We start from the raw sequence: 26,660 nt of genomic DNA on the forward strand, positions 1-26,660 counted from the left end.
AAATAAAGATAAAGATTTAAAAAAGAGTTCACATGAATAAATACAACACAACACAGACATTTACTGGAACTGACCTGACCTGAGTGCAAAAGGCATTTTTTTATTTTTTTTTGTGCAGTTTGTAAAACAGTTTTATAAATATATATTAAAAACAGTGAGCAGTAAATTAAGTGAATTTAAAGTGACACACAGTGGTGATATTAAAAGAGGCAGTTGTTTCGTAGTCTTGAGTGTTCATGGGGGGGGGCTTTTGGGGGGATTTCAGTTCAGTTCCCTGTCAGTCTGGAGGGTCTGGCTGGGGGGAGTGAGGGGAGAGAATTTGACTTTGACTAGGCTTAACAGTAATAGAATATTGTGAGTATACATGTGAGTATGATAGGTAGGCTATTTTGCAAAACACACACTATATATATATATATATATATATATATATATATATATATATATATATATATATATATATATATATATATATATATATATATATATACACATATATATGTATATGTGTGTGTGTGTGTGTGTGTGTATATGTATGTGTATATCTAAATAGTGCCTATAGTAGTGTAATAGTGTCTAAATAGTATATATATGTCGCAAACCATATTTACACATATGCTATTAAAAGCCCTAAAAGAGGACTGCTTTGAAGATCTTCTTCTCCCTTTCTGCAGGTCAAGAGATGTGAGTTTGGCAATGTGGTGTAGACTTATTTTTAGATTTTGTATTTATATATTTTTTTTTCATTTATTATTTTTATCCCTAGTCGCCGTTGTTCGCCGATTTGTGCAGGAACACGCGGCACAGTGCTCTGGCATCTTCAACACTGTTCTGTCTCATGCTGTCCTATGGGTGGGATGCCCGGTCCAAGATGGCGGCCGTGTTTCCCCCGCCCCGTCCATGTGTCCATGTTCTACGGCTGCACTCACGAGGCTGAACAACAGGGTGGTTGAGTGAAGCAGAGGCGGGGGACCGGCGCCCAGATACACGGGTTAGGAGCGGGACTGGTTCTTATCCACATTCCTCATCAAGGGTGTCTTTTTTTCGTTCACGAGTTGCGTCAAATATACCGATAATGGAGGTCGTTGTAAGTCTTTAATTTCCAATCAAGTCCTCCACTCCACCAGCCATTAGGCTACAATCAGTGTAAAAACAGTCAACGAGGCGTCAGGGAGAGGAAACTGTCACATCTGTTTCAACGGCGCCACTAAATTTCGGCTCTTTATTATTTACCAAACAGGAAAAAAAAAACCTTTAAACTGAACTCGCAGGAATCAAGAACTTTGTTTAGGGTACGCCGGGTTATTATAGCCGTGTTATAACAGCAGCCGCTGCCTCGGTAACCTTCGGGGTTTAAAAGAAAACACGCCACTTTCTTTCTGCAGTCAAGAAACGTAAGCTGACGTGTTTTACGAGCCATGTTTGTTACTTTAAGTTGACTCAGCGACCGAGTATGGCTGCGACTGGTCGCCTGGTGGGGTGTTGACCGTCTGGGGAGAAGATCCGCCACCGAGCCGGTGATAGAGAGCCCAGTGACGGCAGCATGGGCTCCCTGAAGGCGCTGCAGGAGTGGTGTCGCCTGCAGTGCGAGGACTACAACCAGGTCCACATTAAGGACATGTCTGCCTCCTTTCGGGACGGACTGGCATTCTGTGCCATCATACATCGTTACAGACCAGACCTCATGTAAGTAATCTTTAATAAAAGCCTTAAATACTAGCTTTGTTACTAAGGACCAGGGGCGAAAATCCCGTTTCATAGTTGGGGGGGACAATGAACAGTAAAATTTTAGAGAATAAATCCAGGGGGGGACAAGGAATAAAAGTTTTAGCCTTCCTTTAATACAGCATTTTGACATTTTCAACTCTATCTCGCAAACAGGCAGAAGACCTTTCTTAGAGCAATACAAAACAATGGTATTAGGTGGAAGGTGGCAATAATACAGCACATCTGACATAATACACTGCAAAAACCCACAATCTTAACAAGAATATTTGTCTTATTTCTAGTTAAAATGTCTCATGTTTAGTTAAAAAAAATCTCATTACACTTAAAACAAGACTCATCACTGGAAAAAAACAACAATTTCCACCTGTTTCAAGTAGATTTTCACTTAAAATAAGTAGAAAAATCTGCCAGTGGAACAAGATTGTTTTGCTTATAAGATAAATCTTGTCGCACTGGCAGATTTTTCTACTTATTTCAAGTGAAAATTTACTTGAAACAGGTGAAAATTGTCAAATAACAAGTTATTTTTCTGGTGATGACTCTTGTTTTAAGTGTAATGAGATTTTACTGTTTATTATTATTTTCGATTTCGGTTTCGGCCACAAATTTTCATTTTGGTGCATCACTACTAAATACTACTGCATTGTTCCAAAATTATTAATTCTGTCTCAAATTATTCTAGGGGGGGACAGCTTTACTAATGGGGGGGACTTGTCCCCCTTGTCCCCCCCGGGATTTTCGCCCCTGTTTGTTACTAAGGACCATACCCTTTTAAATTTTTTTCTTCTACATCTGAAGAAAAAAGGAATATCTTAGAGGTCAGAAAAAAAATATTGATTGTGCTTCATCTTTCAAAAATAACTTATAACAAAGTCTTTATTAAGCCTTTGGTGAGAAGCTGTTATGGTGTAATAAATTAGCTTTGACTAATCCTGGTCTGTCTGAACCAACACACATAGTCCATGGGCCAGACCAAATGTCAGTACCACTCAAGGTGACCAAACTTGATTATAATTTTTTTTAAATATCTATGTCTATAGATTATATTTTGGTATGATAACCCTTCCTGAGTAAGAAACTAAACTGGTTCCTTCTCTCATTGTGGTGTCCTTTATGTCCTGTATTTGCATTATAAAGACCACTTTGTGAAATTAACCTAGTGGCTGTTATAGTATTTTCAAAAATTATAAGTAAGTTTTGTCACCTTGAGTGGTACTGACAAGTGACATTTTGGGCTCTGGGCCCTGGACTAACACCACGCCTCTGCAGTTCAAACCTACGTGGGAAGCAGCAACTTTCAACACCTCAACACCTGCCTGGTTTACCAGACATATGCGGAAGAGAGAAACATGCCATTGTTTTACATATAGATTACAAACAGAAAGGTTCCTGTTGTTGATGAGAGTGAGTTTGAACATCATTTGATCAAGGAGACGAATATGAAACACTTAAGTAGCTCTGATTTTAAAATGAGAAGGCCATTCTGATTTGTGCAGTATTATGTTGAGACTAGACTGCATAGAACATTATATGCAGTAAAAATTAGAATGTGATAGCAGGCGTTTATCATCATATGATAAATAAAGTAATATATGTTTAACACACAGTTTTTCTTTACTGATTCAAGAGTAGTTTTCATGTCTGTGCTGGATTGTGGTGATGTATTTACTTGTGAGCATCGTTTCAATACTTACACAGTATAGAGTTTAGCATGGAGCACTGAAGTTCATCACAAACCTTGATTCTTATACTCACCAATGCACATTGTATTTTTTCCTTTAATGATAACTTCTTGCTTTGCTTTTACTATTAACTGATCATTTTATTTGTACTGAGACATATCATTGTTCCAAACATTTTCTGTATCCCAAAAGGCTTGATCAGATAGGTAAAGGTATTTAAATATATCTGTAAAAATCCCCCTAATCTTATGACACACAGTGTGCAGGTTTGGCATGTAGTATCCTTTAGAGCGTGACAGTAATTGTACATGGAAACTCAGGCCTCATTATAAATCACGTTGGCATCCATTTCAGTGGTGAAGTCTTGCCTCTGTAGCATAACACAGCTCTGTTGGCACATCGTGTTTGTCGACAGCATCTGGATTTCCTGTTCAGTATTATAGTAGGGTTATGTAAAGGCATCCGGTAGTGTCCTGGGTGACAATTACAAAACATCTGGCCGACAGGTTTTGTACAGAAAGCATTATGTTCATGTTGTTCAAATCCCAGACAGCAGAATGGACTTGGTCTGAATGTAGCAGAGTCAGTATTCATTTGGCATGCTGTCAAGTCAATGAAGTGGAAAAATATCTGCATAAAAGAGCACGTACAAGTGTGAACACAGTTTTTTTTTGGCTTTGTCTTTTTAATTTGTTTTAGCTTGCTTCGCTGTTCAATTTTCAGCCAAACTCATTCTGATATAGACAGCTCATCGGGCTAAAATCCAGTTAAAACCTACGCCTGTCAAACTGGATTTAGTACAAATACAGAGCTAGGCCATTGTGGGTCAGCCGTGTATCTGTAGCCAGTGGGTTGTGAGTGAAGTGGAGGAGAGATGTTAGCACAGTAATGGTCACATCAGAATTCCTTTAGCCAGCCCAGCCGTCACTCAGCCTACAGGAGAGAGAGTGGTTATGGGTGGAAGAAATCATTTAAAGTGCACAAAACACTGTCGATACTTAATGGAATTAAAATTTGATTATATATTTGTATTCTAGCAATTCATACAATATTTTGGTCAGTTTTCTTTGCATTTCCTGCATCAAAAACGAAGACATCTATATGTTGCAGCTGCAGTCTCACCTGATATTCTCCTTAAAGTCTCATTATTATACTCATAGAAATGTATTAATTGATAACCTGATCACTCAGGTTGCTATCTTTTACTCACACGTGGAACGTTTTGAATCACATCAAGCCAAAATTAGCAGATAGTTCACTCAGGTTTTGAAGTATTTTAAATGCCTGACACGCAGACATTTAGAGACAGACGATTCCTCAGCTGTACTATTTCCTAAAATAAACCTGGAGTGAGATAGTTGATTAGATTCAGAATTATAATAGCACACTTCAACATATTTCTCAGTGTCAGTTGGCTCTTTTCTGTGACACTTGGGAATTTGAAACGTTGCCAACAATTTGGGGAATATTTCATTTTAAGATGTATGAAGTGGCTTCAGCTTCAGCTTGCTATATAGGTAAAACTGATGTAAATGGATTGTTTTGACCCAATCCTGATACTAGAACTGCAGTTCAGTGTGTTTGTGGCCATGGGAAATAGATTAGAGAGAACAGAGATCCCTTTGTGGGGCTTCAACACAGCTAATTCACAGGATTTTGCCTTCTTGAAAGTTCTATGTGGTTTCCACAACTCTCTTCAACCTTATGGTATTCTATCCCCTCAAGCCCATTTCCTCCCCATGGCATGGTCTACTCTTAAACACACAGTACACTTTCATCCCAGAACTCCTTTTCCAGTTTTACTGCTGGAAGTTTATGGGCTTTAGCTTACCGTAGTTTTAGTTTCTTGCTTGCAGCATTGCAGAACTGAGCTTTGTAATTTATCAGTGTAACTCCTACTTGGCCTTGGTGCCCCTTTCCTTTTTGTTCTGGTAGTTTTCCAAACAAGGTATAATCTATGTATAGTTATAGAAATCCTCAGCTCTGGTGGGTGGGAAGCACAACAGCTCATCAATGCAGCCTGACATGCTGTCAGGTCAATATTAGCTTTCTGTTGTATCATAATGATTAAGACCATTGCTATGTTGAGGTGAGTGCAAATTCATTTTCAAAACATGAAACTTTTTATGCATTTACATAAGGTATGATATCTACGCTGCTCTGGCAAGTTTGACTCTCAAAATCTTTTCCACTACAAATCCTTCCCTGATTTGATAAGACCGTATCAATTGAATTAAATTGAATTGAATTGAATTCAGTTTTATTTATATAGTGTCTTTTACAACATAAGTTGTATTTAGGCACTTTCTAGAGACCCAGAACATGAATCCCGAGCAATTATTACATAAACATAACATAAATGATGGCAGGTACGGTAAATATTCCCCTAGTGGGAGAAACAGTGGCAGGGAAAAACTCCCTATTAGGAGGGAAGTAACCTTGAGCAGGACCGGGCTCATAAGGGGGGACCCTCCTGCCGGAGGCCAGCTGGGCAGAGCAGGAAAAGAGAAAACAGACAGAGAGAGGAGAGAGACAGGCACAATGGTTAGTTGGTGTACCACAGGGATGACTATATAAACAGATGTAGACAGCAGACACTGAGGGGGTCAGAGGGGGGGGAGAGACTGCAGGGCAGCATGCAGCTCCTGAAGCTCTGGCCTGTAAACATGTACAGAAGAGAAAGAGGGGGCAGAGCAGCACAACAAACTACAGGAACAATGGAGAATTATGTTTATACGATAGTTCTAATTAATAACTGAGGGTTGATCTGAAGAAAAGAAAGAGAAGAGGAGAGAAGGAGCAACGTAGCTCCATAGCAGCATATCTATAACAAAGCTATTAAGACGATCTGCTCTAGTCTTGTCCTGTAGCTGCAGCTACGACTACTGGCCCTAACACACTAGAGTTAAGACTAACTAGAGGCTTAACTAAACAGAAATGTTTTAAGTTTGAGTTTAAAGGTGGAGGTGGTGTCAGCCTCCTTAACCCAGATTGGAGTTGGTTCCATAGTAATGGTGCCAGATAGCAGAACGCCCGTCCTCAAGATGTATATCTGGATCCTCTAGGAACTACGAGTAAACCTACACTCTGAGAACAGAAAGCTCTGTTAGGAACATACGGTACTATTTGGTCTTGCAAGTATTGCGGAGCTAGGCCGTTTTGGGCGTTATACGCAAGTAATACAATTTTGAATTGGATTCTGAGTTTTACGGGGAGCCAATGGAGTGAGGTTAACACTGGAGAAACGTGGTCTCTCTTGCTTATTTCTGGTAGAACTCGCGCTGCTGCATTTTGGATCAGCTGGAGGATATTCAGAGAATTACTTGGACATCCTTCTAATAACACATTACAGTAATGTAGCCTAGAAGATACAAACGCCGGAATTAGTTTTTCCGCATCACTCCGCGAGAAGATGCTCCTAATGCTTGTGATATTACGGAGATGGAAAAACGCACAGTAGCACTGAAGGCCATCACACACCATCTAATCCCTTCCTAAGGTGTTTAGGACCAAAAATAATAACCTTTGTTATATCAGAATTTAGAGGTAACAAGTTAGTGGACATTCAGTCCTTGATGTCATTGAAGACATAACTGAAGTTTGGCTAACGGTTCTGTTTCATCTTCATAGACAAATAGAGCTGCGTATCATCAGCATAGCAATGAAAGTCTATGCCGTGATTCTGGATTATACTTCCCAAGGGCTAAATGTATAAACTGAACAAGATTGGCCCTAGCACTGAACCCTGCGGAACACCATAACAGACCCTTGACTGTTCTGAAGAAACCTCATGTACATGAACAAACTGGAACCTGTCAGATAGATATGATTTAAACCAACATAGAGCTGTCCCTTTAATCCCAACAACATGCTCTAACCTGTGCAGTAAAATGCTGATCTACCGTGTCAAAAGCAGCACTGAGGTCCAGTAGAACCCGTATGGACACTAATCCCTTATCTGAGGCCATAAGAAGGTCATTCGTGACTCGAACCAGTGCTGTCTCTGTGCTATGATGCATTCTGAACCCTGACTGAAAAACTTCAAACAGATCATTTCTATACAAATGGTCACATAACTGTCTGCAACTTCCTTTTCCAGGATTTTAGATATAAATGGAAGGTTGGAAATTGGTCTATAATTAGCTAAAATGTCTGGGTCAAGAGAAGTTTTTTTTAAGTAAAGGTTTAATTACTGCAACTTTAAAAACCTGTGGTACATATCCTAAACTTAGGGATAAGTTGATCTGGTCAAATATTGTCGTGCCAATAAGAAAAAAAAAAAAAAATTAATAGTCGAGTCGGGATGGGGTCTAACAGACACGTGGATGATTTAGCTCTAATGACGACTGAGGTCAACTCAGGGAGGTCTACAGGATCAAAACAGTCTAGAGTGAAGTCAGAGTCTAAGGAAGTTGCTAAAACTGAAGAAACGCCCACAGCCGCTGCCGGGTTGGGACTGGTTGATTCCTTCTCTAATTCCTCTTTAATTCAGAATAACAAAAACAGCCAAACCCTAGCAATACTGTATTCAACATGGGCATGCAATGGCAAGCACTATTTTGTTTGGCTTTGGTATCGGTTGTTATGCAGCTAAAGTCTGCATTGAATAATTGGTGTACTGCCTACGTCTGCAGGAGGGAGCCATTTATAACGGCAATCTGCAGCTTTTTTCCAGTGGCATTTTCAGCAACACATGTAATGTCTGTTAGTGGGACCAGGAGGAATCAGTTCCTGGTAAGATTTGTTTGTCAGTGGTGATAAAAGTTAAGGGTGTCCTGATCTACCCTGATCCATCTCAGCAAAAACCTGTATCCATATTTCAAAGGGGAGATGAGAAGACTGAAGCTGTAGGTGGATATACTCACAATGAGCATTGATGGTCATATGATAGACATTTATAGTAGTGGGGTGTGGAGAGATCTTTCTGATATATAGTTGAAATGCTAGTGTGGACATGGATTCATTTAATTTTAAAACTGGGTTCTAAAAATAAACCATAATAGTGTGGACATAGCTGAGACCAACAAGCTAAATACAGTATTGCTCTGTGTAAGCATTGTTTTCAATTAAGAAATCTTGTATAAAAGTTAAGAGACACTTTATGAATACACTGGTCGCTTGCAAATTCAACCTCTTATTAAAGCATTTTAATTTGTTTATTTTTTGTCATTGCAGAGACTTTGACCTGCTGTCTAAAGAAAATGTCTATGAAAACAACCAACTGGTGAGTCAATTAACCAACTCAATATTTTGAGCCGAGTCTTTTTTTGGAAAGGCTTGTATAAGCTAGTATAAGCTAAGGTTCAGGCAAAACATCGAGTACCACCGTAAGTCAATATCAGAGCGCCAAAAACTTGCTTGTCGCAGAGCCAACAAGCAGAGGTACAGTGGGGCAAAAAGGTTTTCCTACTTAGAAAGATGAGAAGTCTGTAATTTTCATCATAGGTACATTCAACTATGAGACAAAATGAGAAAAAATATAACGGGATGGAAGGAGGTTTTGGCTGAAAATCTCACAACACACTGCCCCCTTTATTCTTCCCTCAACACGGATCAGTCGTCCTGTCACCTTTGCAGAAAAACATGCCCAAAGCATGATGTTTCCACCCCCATGCTTCACAGTATTATGGTGTTATTTGGATGCAACTCAGCTTTCTGTCTTCCTCCGAAAACACGATGAGTTCAGTTTTTCCCAAAGAGTTTTATGTTGGTTTCATCTGACCATATAACATTCTCCCAATCCTCTTCTGCATCATCCAAATGCTCTCTAGTCCAGGGGGAACGTCTGGCACTGCAGGATCTGAGTCCCTGGCAGCGTAGTGTGTTACTGATGGTTCCTTTCCTACTTTAGTCCCAGCTCTAAGCAGGTCATTCATTAAGTCCCTCCGTGTGGTTCTGGGATTTTTATTCACCGTTCTCATGATCCTTGTGAGCCCACAGGGTGAGATCTTGCGTGGAGCCCCAGATCAAGGGAGATTATCAGTGGTCTTGTATGTCTTCCCTTTTCTAATAATTAAAAAAAGGTCTTTGGTCTTGGCCATAGTGGAGTTTGGAGTGTGACTGTTTAAGGCTGTGGATAGTTGTCTTATACAGATAGCGAGTTCAAACAGGTGCCATTAATACAGGTAATGAGTGGAGGACAGAAGATATTCTTAAAAAAGAAGTTAACCGTCTGTGATATTGTGGTGATATTTTCCACCATAATTTACAAATTCATTCTTTAAAAACCATACAATTTGATTTCCTGGATGTTTTTTTTTCTCTGATTTTGTCTGTCATAGTTGAAGTGTACCTATGATGAACATTACAGACCTCTCATCTTTCTAAGTAGGAGAACTTCCACAATCAGTGGCTGACTAAATACTTTTTTGCCCCACTGTAAGTTAATGTCTGTCCCTTCTTCATCATAAATTATGAAGTTGTTAATGTCCCTAATATAGTTGTTTATGACATTAACAACTTACCTCCGTCGACGTAAGGCGCTGAGCCATTTAGTAGCCAGTGGAAGTATTAGATCTTCCTGCTGATTTGACTAATCTCATAACTGCAACCACAAAAAAAAGAAGCAAATCTGGGAAAGACAGTTTGAAAACTAAGATGATTTTAGACATGATGGAGAGAAAAGAAAACTAGAACCTAGAAATATGATTGCACTCTCAGAGATTTTGACTTCTTGGTTACCTTGGTTACAGATTCTGGGTTTTGACTTACAATACATTTGGTGCTGAATTGAGACACAGTGGGAACCTCTGCCAGCTCTACTAGTAACACATTCCACATTACCAAAAAAATCTGCAATAGGCTATAACACAGTCCCGTTTGTTCCTCAGACACGTAACAGCAACGTCTTTCATTTGTTTCTTCTCATTCCTCCTCCTCTGTCTTTTTAGGCCTTTGAAGTGGCTGAGACACAACTGGGCATTCCAGCCCTGCTGGACCCAGAAGACATGGTGTCAATGAAAGTGCCTGACCGGCTAAGCATCATCACATATGTGTCCCAATATTACAATTTTTTTAACAACAAGTCACAAGGTGTGTTTGCTTAATTTACTTGAAATTAACATGGAATTGAGCATCTATAATTGTGAATGCCAACCAACACTGACTCCTCCTGTTTTCCCCGACACAGTAAACCCCCCTTGTGTGAAGAGGCTGAGTTCTGTCAGTAATAATGAGCCAGATCCAACTCCTTCAGAGGACAAGGCTGTTGAGACTGAGGTAAGTGTAAGATACGGCACAAGGAGAAGATGTACACAAAGAATATCGGCTGCTTTTGTTCCCCTCTGCGCAGTTAAACTTTATAAGCTATGCATGATTTCTACTGACGCTGCATGGTGGCAAGCTGTTAGCAGTTTACAGTTGATGTTTTGCTCATGTTCAACTCAAAAGCACACTAAAACTCACTTTTGTTGTAGTCTTAGAAAATGTATCTACTGTATATTTAAAGTAGGGCTGTTCGATTAATCGATTTTAAATCGTGATCGCGATTATGTAATTAGAACGATGTTAAAACGTGAAAATCGTAAAATCGATTTTTCACTTAAAAAATTTTTTTTTTTTTTTTTTTTTTTTTTTTTACCTTGTCTGCACACATATTAATGATTGATACCATATTAATGATTGATGGAAATACCTTTCAATACCTGCGACAAGTGCCCCATTAGAGAGGCTCTTTAGTGTAGGAGGGGGCGTTGTAACATGCCACCGGGCATCCCTCAAGCCAGATGCCGTAGACCGGCTCGTGTTCCTTGCAAAAAACTTGCAAATGTGAATAGCAAATGTCATGGGTTGCATTATTATTTAGCATGCAAAGACCCAGTTTAGTTTAATTAGAAAATGTCTTGTTTTATTTAATTGGAAATATAACTTACTGTATGTTTGCAAGTGCTGATTTGCTGATTTTTTTTTTCAGAGATAAAACTTAACTTTTTTTCAACTTATTTTACAGAGTTTTGCACTTTATTCATTCATTTTTGGTTTAATAAGAGCAAAGTTTGCACTTAAAGCCCAATGGGGCAAATGTTCAATAAAAAAACAGCATATTTGAAATCATTTCTTTGCCTTTTGTCAATTCACAAAATAATCGTAATCGAAAATCGGATTTTGAGAGAAAAAAATCGAGATTTTATTTTTGGGCAAAATCGAACAGCCCTAATTTAAAGCCTTGAATTATAATTTTGCATGAGTTATTTGGCTGTACAAAACTGCATAAATTTGCCCTTTTGATACAACAATGAGCAACATTTACCAGTGTCTTTTTTATCTACTTCTTTGTATAAGTATTGTGTTGCACAGCAGGGGAAAAGCAATGCCACAGTAGAGAATAAGTCTATAAAGATAGCCTCTGTATTCTGTCTTTCTTTTCTCTCGCATGCTCTAAACTTCTTTCCTCCATCCTATACTGGCATCCTCTTCATCACCCTCTCAGATGGAAATTCATTCCATTCCCTCCTCTTCCTGTTCTTCATCTTCACATCTGGTCCTCCCTCAGCTCTCTGAACCTAGGCAGTAGTGTGGGGGTGGGGGTTAGGGGGTGAAGGAAAAGCTTTTATTAATCACCTTTTGTACATTGAAGACTAACAGTAGTGTTATTGTAACACTGCGCTTTACATTTTTAATATACTGCATTCTAACTCCTACATGATCTTAAACTTTATCTATCATAATTGCTACCAGAGCCACTAAGATAAGCTGTTTTTATTCCTCCAAAAAATAAATGGCCACTAAAAAAATACTTCCTAATTATACTTGTTTTATGTACGGATCATGTTAGATGTTATGAGCTGAAGAAAAAATGGATTACCAACATAATTCAGTGAACTGTAGGTTTTTGAATAACGAAACATTTGTAGAAACCTAAAAAAGGATGAACAATCCACATCCTCAAATCCTGACTCCATGTATGATCTTCCCCTCTCCATTACTCATCTTGCCTCCCCCGATGTCTGCTCCCTGATCCCCTTACTGTGAAAAACATCCTGGTCTCTTGCACTATCCAATCCAGCCTGTGCAGGCGGGTGCCGAGGGATTTGCAGCGGTCAAGCGCAGCACTCTGAGCAGCACCTGCGCTGCCTGCAAGAAACATGTTCACCTGGTGCAGAGGTTTCTGGTGGATGGCAAGCTCTACCATCGTAATTGTTTCAGGTGAGCACTGCCGCTGGGGCTGCTTTTCTAAAGGAGGTACTGTGACATTCTTCTGAAATAGCAAGGATAAACTTCAAGTGAGCTTGCATTTCAGGTTAAATACACAGCATATGTTTAATTCATGTTTGGATTTGTTTATGCTGTGCAGTCAGCACACAAACTGAGTGATATCTTAACCTTTGTGTGTTTCAGCAATTTGGGGCTTTTCATTTTAATATAAACTATACAAAATCATGTTCAGCATACAGGACCAATACAGTTTTTTTTATCTAACAGGCAATTGGTTGACTCCCTATTATGCAAGAATTACAATAGTGTTTACACCCAGAGTGAAGTAAAAATAAATTAAAAAAAAAGCCTTGAGAATATTTGAATAAGTACGGAGCCCTGGAGGTGACATGGAAATTATTATTTTTATCTCGTGCGCACGACTTTTTATCTCGCCAATCAGAGTGGCCGCTGGTCCAAGATCGCTGCCTACAGTGCTGATTTTATTTGTAGAAATAAGCTTTAAATTGCACTAAAATGACTACAAACAATGTTATATGTAAACGAAATTTAATTATAAACCTAAGAGACCTGCTGAAACAGTGATAATTCAGTCATCGTGATAATTCTGTCATCTGTCATCGCTGTCATCTGTCAGCGATCTTGGACCAGCGGCCACTCTGATTGGTCCAGCACGCTCACGTGACAATGTCGAAGCACTTTGTGTCAACTCCGCCTCTGGAAATAGTTCCACTTTTAAAACGTCGTTTGTGAAGCCAGTTTCCCGAGATCGGACTTCGACGACTAGATAAATGCTTGGCATCAATAGCTGTATATGTTGAAGTGAATGCCTAATTATTCAATCCCAGTGTTCTGTTCTCACTGACCGCCTTCCTAAGTCACGCGAGATAAAAAGTCGTGCGCACGAGATAAAAAGTCGTGCGCACGAGATAAAAATAATAATTTCCATGTCACCTCTAGGGCTCCGTAAATAAGTGATTTAAAAAAAACACATTTGTGTATATATTTGAGATGAAAGGTTTAGACACAGTGGTTAAGAGTGTATTGTTTTGTTTTAAATCTGCTTCCTGATATCCTTTTGTGTCATTGTTGTTTCAGGTGCACACAGTGTCACAGCACTCTGCTCCCAGGATCCTACAAATTGGGAAATGACTCTGGGGCATTAGTATGTACACATCACCTTCCAAGGCATGCTTTAACCAGTCGGAACGGACGATCAGATCTTAAAAAGACAGTGGTGGGTCAGGGTGCCACGATAGGTGGCAGCACAGACGATCTCACTGGGGAATCTGAGAGGGACCAAGCAAAGACTCCTCCTCCAGTAGCACAAACAAATGTGGACATCTCCACCAGTGACTTCATTACTGCTGCTCCTGTTGTAACAATCACAGCAAACTCTGTGGATGTTGCAAGAGAGATTGATAACAGTGGCGAGGCAGAGGAGAAAGCACATCCTCCTTCTCCTCCCAACCCCTTTGATGAGAGCGATGAAGAGGACGAAGAGGACAATGAGGCAGAAAAAGAGGAAGGAACACAAACACCAGACAAATATACAACTAACCCTTCTACACTTCAGGATCCTCCTGAACCGTCCTTTAGACCGGTACCGGCACCCAGGAGGGTTTCTGAACCCAAGCCTCCACCTCGCCCTGCCCCTCGTGTTACACTACCAGACACAGCAAACGGTCTAGTTGTCAGTAAGTACCTGTTGCAGAACATACATTAATTAAGAATAGGGCTGGGCGATATATCGAGATTTTAATATATATCGATATATTTTCAAACGCGATATGGTACGAGACAATATCGTTTATATCGATTTAAATTTATTTATTTATTTATTTATTTTTTTTTTTTGATATAGCTTATTTTGTGACAAATTGACTTGAATGTTTTATTTGAGATTTGCACAAATGTTTTGTTATTTGCACAACTGTCAACCTCAGTGGAAAAGTCTGCCTGTTACTGTCTACATTGTATTAATTGTACAGTGTATTTTAATTTAATTGTTATGCAGGAAAGGGATATTGGTTTGATTTTATTCAAGAAGCATTTTTATTCTATATAAGCAGGCAGTTTATTTTTATTTCATTTGTTTTATACATTTTGATATTGTGCACACCTCTGTTAATAAAGGAACCTGTGTGACATTTGGCACGAGGCTTTGTTTAAAACTGACTGTTTTTTTAAGGGTTTGCCTCAGAAAAAAATGAAGCTAACAGAGATGCTATGCTATAATGCTTTGGGGGAAACCCCAATTATGGCACAGAAAAAATATCAAGATATATATCAAGTATCGCCATTCAGCTAGAAAATATCGAGATATGACTTTTGGTCCATATCGCCCAGCCCTAATTAAGAAGACAAAAGGGACATTTGTGCATAATAATACTTTTTGTGAAATTACAGGTGAACAACTGAAGCCTCCAATTCCCCCCAAACCTCGACCCCGATCACAGTCTCCTGGAAGGTAGCTACATTTCCTTAAATGCACGTTCAGCTGTCCATGACTGCTATTCCACCCTCCTTAATCATATCACCAGTCTCTTTTTGTCTAAAATACATTTTGTCACAACATTTTTTTGTTGTTTTCCCCGTCATGCAACCGTATGTACATATGTGTATGTTGTTTTCCACTGTGTGACCCCTCCACTGCTATCTGTGTATCTCACCGTTCAGTGGCACCCATAAACCTAAAGACCCACCTTGGCTTGCTCTGGTTCGGTCAGAACCCAAGAAGAAGAAAGCCCCCCCACCCCCTCCAGGATTGGCAACAGCTCCAAATACAGGCTCTTTGTCTTCTCTCCAAGGGGATGACTCCAACACAACCCCTCAGCCCTCCAACCCATTTGAGGAGGAGGATGAGGATGAGAATGAAAATGGTGGGGTAAATGAGGAAGAAGAGACTGAAGGAGGAGTAGTTCCAGCCACAGTGGTGGCTCGTCACCCTTGGTACAACATCACCAGCACAGCTGACTCAGGGGGTGCAGACACTTCCCCCACCACAGGGAGCTTGTCCCAGTCCTCCAGTCCAGGATCTGCTAAGAGGAAGAAAAGGCCGGCGCCTTCTGCTCCACAGCCATCCACCGGAAACCAAGGTTGGTTTTTGACAGAACCGCAGAAACCAGCATCAGTTAATATATCAGTCTTCCTGTTGTCATTTTATATGGGCCAGGAAAACTTTTTAACTGTTTGTACTCGATGAGTTCGTGAAGGAAAACACAGATTTGCTGCCACTTGATGTAACTGGGGAGCAGTAACTGGCAAACATGAGGTGATTTTAGGTTACAACCAGTTAAGACTGAAGTCTCCTGTCATTACTAACGACATACGTAGAATTTCTCTTATTGTCCTGACATTTACGTAACAGTGTACCAAAAGTTAGTTCATAAAAACTGTTTTAATTTATCCAAAAGCTTGCTCAACTACCGTTGCTTCGTCCTCCTTCTCGCAACAATCATGTTAAAGGACAATGACAGACAAATTACATGCATAGAATCTACTTCATATCCTTTTATTGGTCTCTTTAATCCGCTAAGTGAACTTGTGAAAGAGAGCATGGTTTTCTAACCCATTCTTCAAATGATCTCCTGTATAATTATGTGGTGTGTTGGTTAGTACTGTTGCTCCACCGAAATAGGGAGCCTGGTTCAAATCCCAACAGGGGCCTTTCTTTTTGCTCCAGCTTCCTCCCAAACTTCAAACACATGTTTGTCAGGTTAATTTCTTTCTTTCTGTTTTTTTAAGAAAAAACAAACAAGAAAAAAGGCAAATATCCAGGCTTGGCAGGACAATCTACGAATGGTTGCCATACGTAGGCCTGGGTTGGAAAAAATAGATTCTCCCATTCTAAATCGATTTTCATATTTATTCCTAAAAATCGATTTGTATGTCTAAAAAATTTTTTTCTTCAAATTATTATTATTACATTTTCGCCTGGTGAACTAATCCCAATTGTTGCGTCATTTAATTCAGGCATGCATGTGGTTCTGGAGGACCAAAACTAACATACAGTAATTAAAAATAAAAGCAGAAATATATATAATTTGTTTTTCCTTTTCCTTACTCATGCATTCCTTTTTTCCTTTTCCTTTTTTTTTTTTTTTTACATTCCCTCTTCTCATCTTTTTACTTCACCATATGCATTCCTGCCTCATGAGGAGGGCTTCCCTTCTTGGTCCAGCTCATCTTCTATTGGTCAATAAACGAGAAAGATCCTGCTTCTTCCTGTTTATTGAGTAGAGGAGTAAAAAGAGGAGACGAGGGAATGTAAAAACAAAGAATGCATGTATAAGGAAAAGAAAAGCAAAAAATGTATTTTTCTTGACGAAAATACACGTATAAGGAAAAGGAAAAACATACATATATTTCTGCTTTTATTTTTAATTACGTCAGTTTTGGTCCTCCATACGCGATGTGAAACTATCAAATAATGATCATGGCGTCAAGTTTAACACTAGTATTAATATGTTGCATAACTACACAGTCAGTAATTCAGTAATTCAGGTAACAGCTCAAAAAACATTTTTAATAACACTAACCCAAATTGACTCTGAATCTTAAGAATCAGAATTGAATTGACTCTTGACATTTGAATCAATCCCCAGCCCTAGCCATATGGTGTAAAATGTATTAAGATTGTCCGCCATACCTCATCAGATTTTCCCCATATGTAATTAACTAGTTAGTTCCATTAGCCACGTTTAACAAATTTGTCCGATTTCCAGAGTCTTAAAATCAGTCTCTTAGCAATTACCATTCCATACATGATAGTGATCTGTACTGAGAGGCTGTGGTTTTGTAAGGACAGAGAATATCCAGACAACACTATCTCTGGATCAGGACTGAAAACACAATCATACATTTCAGAAAACCACTTGAATATTTCACACCAGAAGTTCACGGGTCAGAAAAAGGTGGGCTAAAGAGTCCTCAGAAGATCTGTACCAATCACACAAGGGGGAGATTGTAGGATTCATTCTGTTTAATTTAACTTCGGAGTAGTGTAGCCTGTGTATCATTTTACATCGAATTAATTGGTGCCTAGCATTAGTGGAACAGGATCAAATCTGCTTAGACTCTCCCCCCAAACCATTATCACCATTCTGGATGGAGGGAATGCATGATTGCAATGAACCGGAGCGTGAATGGAGGTACCGGGCGACTCACAGTACTTCTTAATTTGTAACCAGATTTTAAGACAGTTTGAAATGATCCGGTTGTTCAACTTTGTGCCTACGGGCAGGCTGGATGTTGAGAAAAGGAGTGTTAGCAGCAAACTATCTATGATGCCTTGCTTTTCAGTTGTGACCCAAGCAGGAGTATCAGCCAAAACTTCCAGGTTGTAAACTTCCTGCTAGTAGACAAGAGCCCTTAGATTTGCAGCCCAGTAATAATGCTGGAAGCAAGGCAGTCCTAATCCTCCCATCTATTTCACTTTGTATAAGTGAGTTTTTGATATCCTATCGGCTTTGAAACCCCAGATAAAAGGCATGATTAGTGATTTGAAAAATTACTTTGTTTAGAAAATGGGGTTTTGAGCTAGGTAGAGAAATTTTGACAATTATATCATTGTAAAAGCATTTATGCGACCCATCATAGACGGAGGGAGGGTGCGCCATTAATGAATATCCCCTATAAACGTATCCAACTTCAAGAAAATTCAGTTTGAAGATTAACCAAGGATCTTTTGGTGGAACTACTTAAGATACTTCAGTTTTTCTGTAATTTTGAAAGGAAGATTTCCCAAAAATTCATCATCGAGGTCGACTCCAAGAGAGAAAAATTAACTTTTTTGCCAATTGATTGTATATCTGGAAATATCCCAGAATTAAGGTTAATTGCTGTTTCTGATTTGCCTATAGGAGTGAGTAGCGGTAGAAAAGCAACAGAACAAAATCATTCCAGTCAAAAAGACGGATCAAAAATGTCAAGTTAACTTTTTTCTTTCCCCTCATCCTCTCTCCCTTTCAATCTTCCCTGACTTTCTTAATTCCTGTTCTTTTCCCCCTTACTTATTTTGCTCTTTATTTGTATAAAATCTCTTCTTTTCAGTTCTCTTTCACTCTCAGCCCTCCTCCTGCTCTCCTTCCCCAGCTCTCAGCGTCGACAGCCTGTCCTCCGGCTCAGAGCACGGCTCCCTCCAGCTCCCTCTGGGAGGCAGTGCCAGCAGCAGGGAGGAGCAAGGCTTCACCAAAAGTCTTTCAGAGCCCTCCATCTGTTCACCCGGGGACAGCTCATCCTCCCCTTCATCCTCCTCAGCTGGCCGTTTGCAACATACTTCCCCAAGCCTCTATCCTTCTCCTCTGCTGTCAAACGCCAGCTCGGCTCCTCCCACCCCTCAGACCAGTCGCAACTCTGAGGCCAAAAGTCCTGCAGGCTTATCACCGCGCCCCGCGCCCAGCTCATTAGTCCCGCAGTCGCATAACAAGGTAATAAAGTGCCTTCAAGTAAAAGCAGTTCAGCATTTTAAAATACATTCATTATTAACACTAATGTGTGTATTTTTTTTCCTTAGCGGATATGTAAGGAGAACCCCTTCAACAGGAAAGCTTCTCCCTCTCCTGTTAAATCTCAAACTAAAGCTCCCAGAGGTTCCCGCCCTGCAAGACCCCCAGCACCTGGACATGGCTTCCCACTTATCAAACGCAAGGTCTTAAAGCTTGACAGAATATGTTTTAAATTAGAAATAAATTCTATGGAACAGATATTGCTACTTTTGGTTGAACTTGGATAAGGGAGTAGCGTTGGGGGGGGAGTAGGGCTGAAACAATTCTTTAAAAAAATAGAATGACAAAAAAATCAGTGATGTAAATTCTTTGCATCGAAGCTTCATTTAATTTGACTATATTGTCAGTGGTCACTGTGTTTGGACCAGATTGTTAGTGTTGTACAGCAAACTCTCATGGTGTGAAAGAGAGAGACATAGCAAAGTGCTAGATGAGGAGACAAGCTAAAGAAAGTGATAAAAAAACATGAAGTTCTCTTCTCTGTGCATCCAATAACCCAGTTGAACAGAGCTCCTGTTGGCCCAGTATAGGTGCTAGAAGTGGACTGATACCCCTAAAGCCGGGCATACACTGTGCAATATTTTAAATCGTATGAGACTGCCCCATCTCACACTGCACGACTAGATCGCAGAGTTCAAAAGTTCACAGCCCACGATTTATGTTCTCACACTTTACGAGCCGATGCTCTGATGCGACCCGTCTGCTCACACTATACGATCATAATCCTCCCGTCGGACCTCTGTGTACTGGAACTCGAGGCCGGTTTTGGAGCAGGGGTGGGCTGTTCCAACCCAAACGTGCGTCCTGCCCACCTGATCAAAGGTTATGGGATCCTTTATTTTTTTAATAATTATATATATATATATATATATATATATATATATATATATATATATATATAATTATATATATATAAAAAAAATCCCAAAATATCTGTACCGTTTCTGATTGGGTGTGTGCACTGTGCATCATTTTTTGACACAACAATGAACACATACCGCAAAAGTTGTGTCTCGGCGGAGGAACCCGGCGTCCCAGCAAAATGAGAAGAGAAAAAAGAGTTGTTCCGAACAGCAGACAGCGCACACACTAAAGGCTGATTTATGGTTCCGCGTTACACCAACGCAGAGCCTACGGCGCAGGGTACGCGGCGACCCTCACCATACGTGGAAATGCGGCCTTTTTTTGCTATTAAAACATGATTTGTAATGTGAATTTGCAACACTTAAACTGCAAATAATAGTTTTTGACGTGACATCAGAGATTGCGCATGCTCTCTGCGAAAGGATGAGGCAAATTGGGTCGTAGCTGCTTCAACTGTGCGATTCCTTCACGAGGAGCGACCAGGATTTCAAACACGCTTGATTTTCTTTGCTAGCTCACTATTCGTGATCGGGAGCTCGTCGTGAGCTGTTAATCTCTCGTCGTTACCCCACGTATACTGCACGAGGCACGAGCAACGGGTCAAAATCGGGCCCAATCAAAAGAAAGTCGCACGACTGGAAAATCGGCTCACAACGAGCCGATAATCGCACAGTGTATGCCCGGCATAACTCCAAAATGATCTTATTCACATGTTCTGATTGATACATTCAACTCGTGTGGAATTGACCATTTAGACAGATTCATATATGGGACTAAATTCTGATTAAGTAAGTAAGTACATTTTTCAAGATAAAAATTCCAAAGTGCGTCAAAATAAAACAGGACGAATGATAAAATATAAAAACTAAGATAAGTACATTTAAAGAAAAATATTTTTAGCTGTTTTTTAAAAGAGACCGTAGAGTCTGCAGATCTCAGGCTGAGAGGAAGGTTCTTCCAGAGGAGCCGCTGCTGCAAATGCTCTGTCACCTTTAGTTCTCAGTGTGTTTGCTTCACAACGAGCAGACCTGGTCTCGTGATTCAGGGACCTGCTGGGGACGTCGGCTCTCTTAATATAAACTGCTGTTTGACTATTTAGAGCACTTTATGTTAAAACCAGAATTTTAAAATGCACTCTGGAATGAATGGGGAGCCAGTGCAGCACGAAGCCTCTCTATCTGCGGAAAGTGATCAGCATGTGATCAGAATGTACCATGGAACATAATAGATTTTGTGAATCATGCATAACAATGACAAATATAATCTGTTAACTCAATAGACAGCTAATCATTAGGTAGGGATTTGTGAGTACAGGGCCTCTTTTTTTAATGGAAAATAAATAAACTTTAGCCTCCACCTTATTTTAACGCGAGGGCAGAGGATGTATGATAGCTGACCATTATTGGCAAGTTGTGACACAGAGAGTTTGTGCTCTTTCTTTTCCTCCAGTTGTGCCCACCCTTGTGTTACCTAGCAACACTGCTGCTGCAGGCAATCACTGCACCCAGAACCTAGTGCTTTGTTCAAACATAGTTCCATATAGATTATGTGTCTGTTCATAGAATTGTTACCATTTAATGGTTTCTACAGACTAAACTAAATGTACCATTTTTAAATTAGAAATAAAATAAAATAAGATTTGGGATTTTATAAATAGTTTCTGAGATGGTTGCCAGATGAAGGCAGGTGAAATATTCACATTGCCAAGTATTTGGTAATTTCAATTACATTTTTCAATTCAGTTTTATTTATATAGCGTCTATTACAACAGAAGTCGTCTCTAGGATCTTTCCACAGACCAGAACATGACCTCTGAGCAATTATTACATAAACAATGGCAGGTAAAAACTCCCCTAGTGGGAGAAAAACCTTAAACCAAACGAGGACAAGAAAAACTCCCCTTTAGGAAGAAACCTTGAGCAGGACATGGATCTTAAGGGGGGGCCCGTCTGCTGAAGGCAGACTTGCTTTTATTAATCTTTTTTATTTTAATTTTAATGGGATGAAAGATGATTAGTTAAATACTTGATATTTTGGGGTTCTACAAAGGAGTTTTCACGTGGTCTGTACATCCATGTAGGTGCAGTCGGATCAGTACATCCCAGTGGAGGACATCCATGGGGAGATGGGTCAGCTGGAGCAGCAGCTGGACAACCTGGAGCAGAGAGGAGTGGAGCTGGAGAAGAAGCTGAGAGACAGCGCTAACAGTAACACAGCAGCTTTTAATAACGTTTCAGTGAAGAGTAGTGTTGTGTGTTTTCATCGTAATATAAGACTCGTCAAATAAGTCTAAATAATGTTATTATTAGTATTGTTGTTATCATAATTAATGTTGTTATGATTGATAAAAGCAAAACATATGTTGACACCTATTGATCGTGTTGTGTGTCCAGCTGAGGATGAGGAGCACTTGCTGGTTGACTGGTTCACTCTGATTCATGAAAAACACCTTTTAGTTCGACGTGAAGCGGAGCTGGTTTACACGTGAGTCTCAGGCTGGAACTAACCAAATCTATCAATAACATTAACCTTTATAAGGAGAGAATGGCTGGCCTTTATAAGGCCTCTTATTACCATTTTTACTGTTGCTTGAATGTTTTTCTCGATTTATAAATTATTTGGGATAAAAGCATCTGATAAGTGTAATGTAATGTAACCTGGATTGAAAGTAACACTCCTTTGATCATGACAACAGAAATGAAAACATGATTATCATCCATAGAAACTACAGTTCATTACAATTGTCCAATTTCAAAATCAGGGCATGGAAGATGTATTTTAGAAATATTACAAAACCAACTGGGAATTCAAGTCCTTTTTTTTGTAGCGCAGCATTCAGTTTTAGTTGATTGTGTTTTGTTTGTTTTTTTTTGTTTGGTTTTTCCTTGTCAGACAAAGGTCTAGGATATGGTAACCACTGTATAACATACTATATGTTCCTCTAGGGCGAAGCAGCAGAACCTGGAGGAAAGGCAAGCGGATGTGGAGTATGAGATGCGGTGTCTTCTTAACAAACCAGGTGCCTGAAGTCTTCGTATTCTTTCTTTATCCTCTGGTGCCGCCCTTTTCATTTATTACAATTGCTTACAAATTTAACATAAAAGTCTACCTGAACAAAAAACAAACTAACAAGAATTTATTTGCAATAAACCATAGGTTTCATTTTGGTGAGATGGGGAAATAAAAATGTGGGGCAAAGAAATCAGTGCTCATTTCCTTAACATGATGGCGGTTCATTGAAATTTCCTCTATGATAAAATTGAATAGCCTTTTGACTCGTGACAAAGTGTTAAAATATGTAATTTGTTGATTCATGTGAAAAAACGGAAAATAATGTATTAATTACTCCCTCTTCCTTCCTTTCTTGTTTTGATCAGAGAAAGACTGGACTGAGGAGGACAAGGTCCGTGACCAAGAATTGATGGCTGAGCTGGTCACGATCATTGAACAACGCAATCAAATAGTCAACAACATGGACCAGGACCGGCAAAGGTAATTAATCATCTAAATTAACTGGCTCTGTATGTCTCTGTATTGTACTAGAATGATGGATGAAATGTGTTGCTAACCTTTTAATGAAAAGGGAAAAATCTCACACTGAAATAACTTGAAAAACTGGCAAAAGTAATAATCATTTAATGAAAATTGTCCAATGAAATTAGAATTGTGGTTCAGCAGAATTATTTATAATAAACAAACTGATAAAACTTTCTTTGGCAATTCCGTTGAAGCCCTCAACTTAAAGGAGCATGAGGCTCCTTTTAAGAAATGAGACTCTCTAGCGCCACCCTTCACCACGACGGCCGTCGGGGGTACTGCAGCCAACAGTGAAGGCGGCACGGGAGAACGGGGAGAACGTGCATGCAGCGTCATGTGACGTCACATCCGCCGGACAGCGCGGGAAATTCTGGGCACAATTGCAGCACATTTTGCAGCACACAGCCTGTTCAAGGCAAAGGAGAGATACACTAGAGGGCTCATTCTTTTTGGTTGGGAACGCTTCATCTGACATTATTACTAGAAAACTTAAAAAATATACAATTTCTTTTCATAAATCCTGCCTCAATCCTGCCTCATGCAGGTTTTCTGCACCTGTACAGAGGTGTTTCGGTCCACTGTCTCAGATTTAAAGGGTTTCCTCTGCAGACTGCGTATTTTGTTTTTTTACACAGATGTAAAAAAACAAATCAAATCAAATTTAATTTAATCAAAATTCAAAATCAGTGTCTGATTTTTATTAGCTGACCGTCACTATATTATTATTTATCATTACTTATGCCAGTTTCCAGTTATTTCAGAGATAATTGTGGGTTTTTCCTTCTCCAGTGGAAGGGCACCAACAAATGTGTCCTCGTGTGTATAATTAATATATGCAACTGCCAGTAATCTAATGGTTGACTTGTAACAGGGAAGAAGAGGAGGACAAACTTGTGGAGGTTATGTTAAAGAAAAAAGGTAGGATGATGTTTAATATGAAACAGATTTGATAATATAGCACATACAGTACATTTTGCATCTCACTTTTTCTTATCTGCATTTTAATCTGCTTTCACCTTCATCAGATTTCCACAAGGATCCAGACAGTGGCCACCAGAAGAAAAAAGGATCCAAGTTTAAACCTATCAAGGTGCTCAAGAGGCTGAGCCATAAAGGAGAACCAGGAACGAGCCACAGCCCTCGAAAGGACAAAAGCTGAGGCGCTGAGGATGTTGACCTATTTTAACAAGACTATGAAGTTTTAAGGGGACATGAGACAATAAGCATAACATGTCATGAAAGTAAAATCTCTTTTAACTTTGTAGTTAATGACTTGGAACCCTAAATCTATTAATAACTCTAAACCAAAAAGTTTAAGCTGCTTTTTTCAGCTGCCTTTGTGTGTTTTAAGTGGTAAGTCTTACTTGCGCTAAGTCTAAGTGCTTTGTCAATTTGAAACTGAATATTTAGGATAATCAGTTGAAAGCTTTATAAATCCCTAAAGGGGAATTATGTTGTTTCAGATGACAAACTGGTCAATGTAGCGGAGAGGGAAGCATGCCTGAAATCTTCAGAGTGAATCAGATTTGAAGCGTCGAGTGCATTTCTATTGTATTGCACTGATTTATTTTCTTGTTTCCCTCTATGCATTACTTGGTGAGTGTGTTCAAGAGGCTCAAGTTTTAGCAAAGGCCGGACTTGTCAAGCTTTTGTCAAGTTCAAGTCGATACCAGATGACATTTGTTTTAAACATGTCTGGTTTAATCCTGAAGCCTGTGGTACTTGTAGTGGGTACATGTGTTTTTATTTAAAGTACAGCTTCTCTTTTTGGATACCGAAGGACCTCTAGCGCCCATATCCTTTGTGGTTTCCTTGCATTGTTCGGAAACCTGTAGAGATTAACGCAGATACAGTGTTAATCAGATGTGTGAGGTCTTTTTAAAGACAGAAAATGTGGATTTTAGGGTGAGAAAGTAACAGAAGTAGCAAACTGCAATGTCTGGTAGTTTTTATATATATCATATATGCAATAACTAGAAAATGAAACAAACATCATATAGTGGGATTGTGTTTGCACAGCAATCCCACCAAATATACTGACTGTAACAAAATGACCCTTGATAGGAAGAAGCAGATACAGATGATGGATATAACTGGATGCCAGTATTAACGGTTTAACCATGGGACGGGGGCTTGTGTATGCAATCGTTAATTTATACTTTGCTTTTCTATTTGCTTTTTTTCTATGTTTTGCCTTAAAATGGATAGTAAGAAAATGTATTAATATTTAAACTCTTATTTAAGAGCATAAGAACCTTGTTCTTGTTCTGTCATCGAGATGTATTTATTCTCAGTTGTGAATGTAAATTTAAATCTGTTGTCTCCTTGCATTCTGCCTGACTTCCTGTCCAGCTAAAAGAAAGCGCTTCTGTAGTGTCCCATTTTTATTTACCATACCTGGCCGGTCGCAAGAAAAATAAAGATCATGTTTGTGTTTTCAGTAATTGACTTCCACATTATTTTGTATTCCAGGTGGAATTAATGATATTCGTATAGCATACATTCACTAAATATTTCATTTGATTAATATTTGCTGCTTTTTTACCTGTGATATCTCAGAGTTGATCATGTTTATATAATACTTTGGCCCAGAGCTGCCATCTGCCAGAAACTCTTTCACTCTTAAAAATACAGACACATTAAATGCATTGGGTTGGTGTAGAAGTCTATGACAAATTTTACTTTCTTAATGTGAATGAATGTCTATTTCCATGCACTGTTTGTAAAACATTAAAATCCAACAAGGGGTGCCAATGCTAGGGGCCAGGGGCCTCATTTACAGAGTGTGTGGATTTCATCGTGAAAAAACGTCAAAACTGCATACGCACAAACGCAAATTTCATTTGAACATCACACCCAACGTGAAATTGAACGTGGGAGCACGACACACTCCTCCCTGAATCCATTTGAATATGACGATGAGGATAAATAACCATTAAAAAATGCTCTTCCTAACAAGGAAATTGGAAAAGCAAGTGAAAAAAATGAAAGGAACAAAAAAACATTGACCGTGACCTGGAGACAGTCCTGTCAGAAGTTGAAGCCTGGAAAAATAATTTATTTGGCTGCATTTCCTCCAACCAAAAGTATAGCAATGTGAACAGCATGAGTTTATATTTATTCCTTGAAGCATCATAATATGATTGATCAGCTGCAGAAATAAAGACAAGTTGTGCCAACGTGAGAA

At 39.3% G+C, this 26,660-nt stretch overlaps 1 protein-coding gene across 3 annotated transcripts; it reads left to right on the plus strand.

Moving 5' to 3' along the window:
• The first annotated feature begins 918 nt into the window (after positions 1-918).
• micall1a (MICAL-like 1a) lies at positions 919-25,917 on the plus strand. 3 transcript variants are annotated; one of them, XM_061722941.1, is made up of 17 exons: positions 919-1,087; positions 1,436-1,686; positions 8,586-8,634; positions 10,301-10,442; positions 10,540-10,628; positions 12,415-12,554; positions 13,662-14,260; positions 14,973-15,033; positions 15,243-15,661; positions 18,618-18,994; positions 19,081-19,215; positions 22,017-22,143; positions 22,330-22,420; positions 22,882-22,955; positions 23,314-23,428; positions 24,345-24,391; positions 24,499-25,917. In XM_061722941.1, the coding sequence occupies exons 2-17, from the start codon at positions 1,544-1,546 to the stop codon at positions 24,630-24,632; spliced, it is 2,742 nt and encodes a 913-aa protein (XP_061578925.1). In that variant the 5' UTR covers positions 919-1,087; positions 1,436-1,543; the 3' UTR covers positions 24,633-25,917. The 3 variants fall into 3 exon arrangements, with proteins under 3 accessions (XP_061578925.1, XP_061578917.1, XP_061578931.1); XM_061722933.1 differs by having other exon boundaries at positions 919-1,686; XM_061722947.1 differs by having other exon boundaries at positions 919-1,686; positions 18,660-18,994.
• The last annotated feature ends 743 nt before the right edge of the window (positions 25,918-26,660 follow it).

This window comes from Cololabis saira, chromosome 1 (genome assembly GCF_033807715.1).
Source record: "Cololabis saira isolate AMF1-May2022 chromosome 1, fColSai1.1, whole genome shotgun sequence".
Classification (NCBI taxonomy): Eukaryota; Metazoa; Chordata; class Actinopteri; order Beloniformes; family Belonidae; genus Cololabis; species Cololabis saira.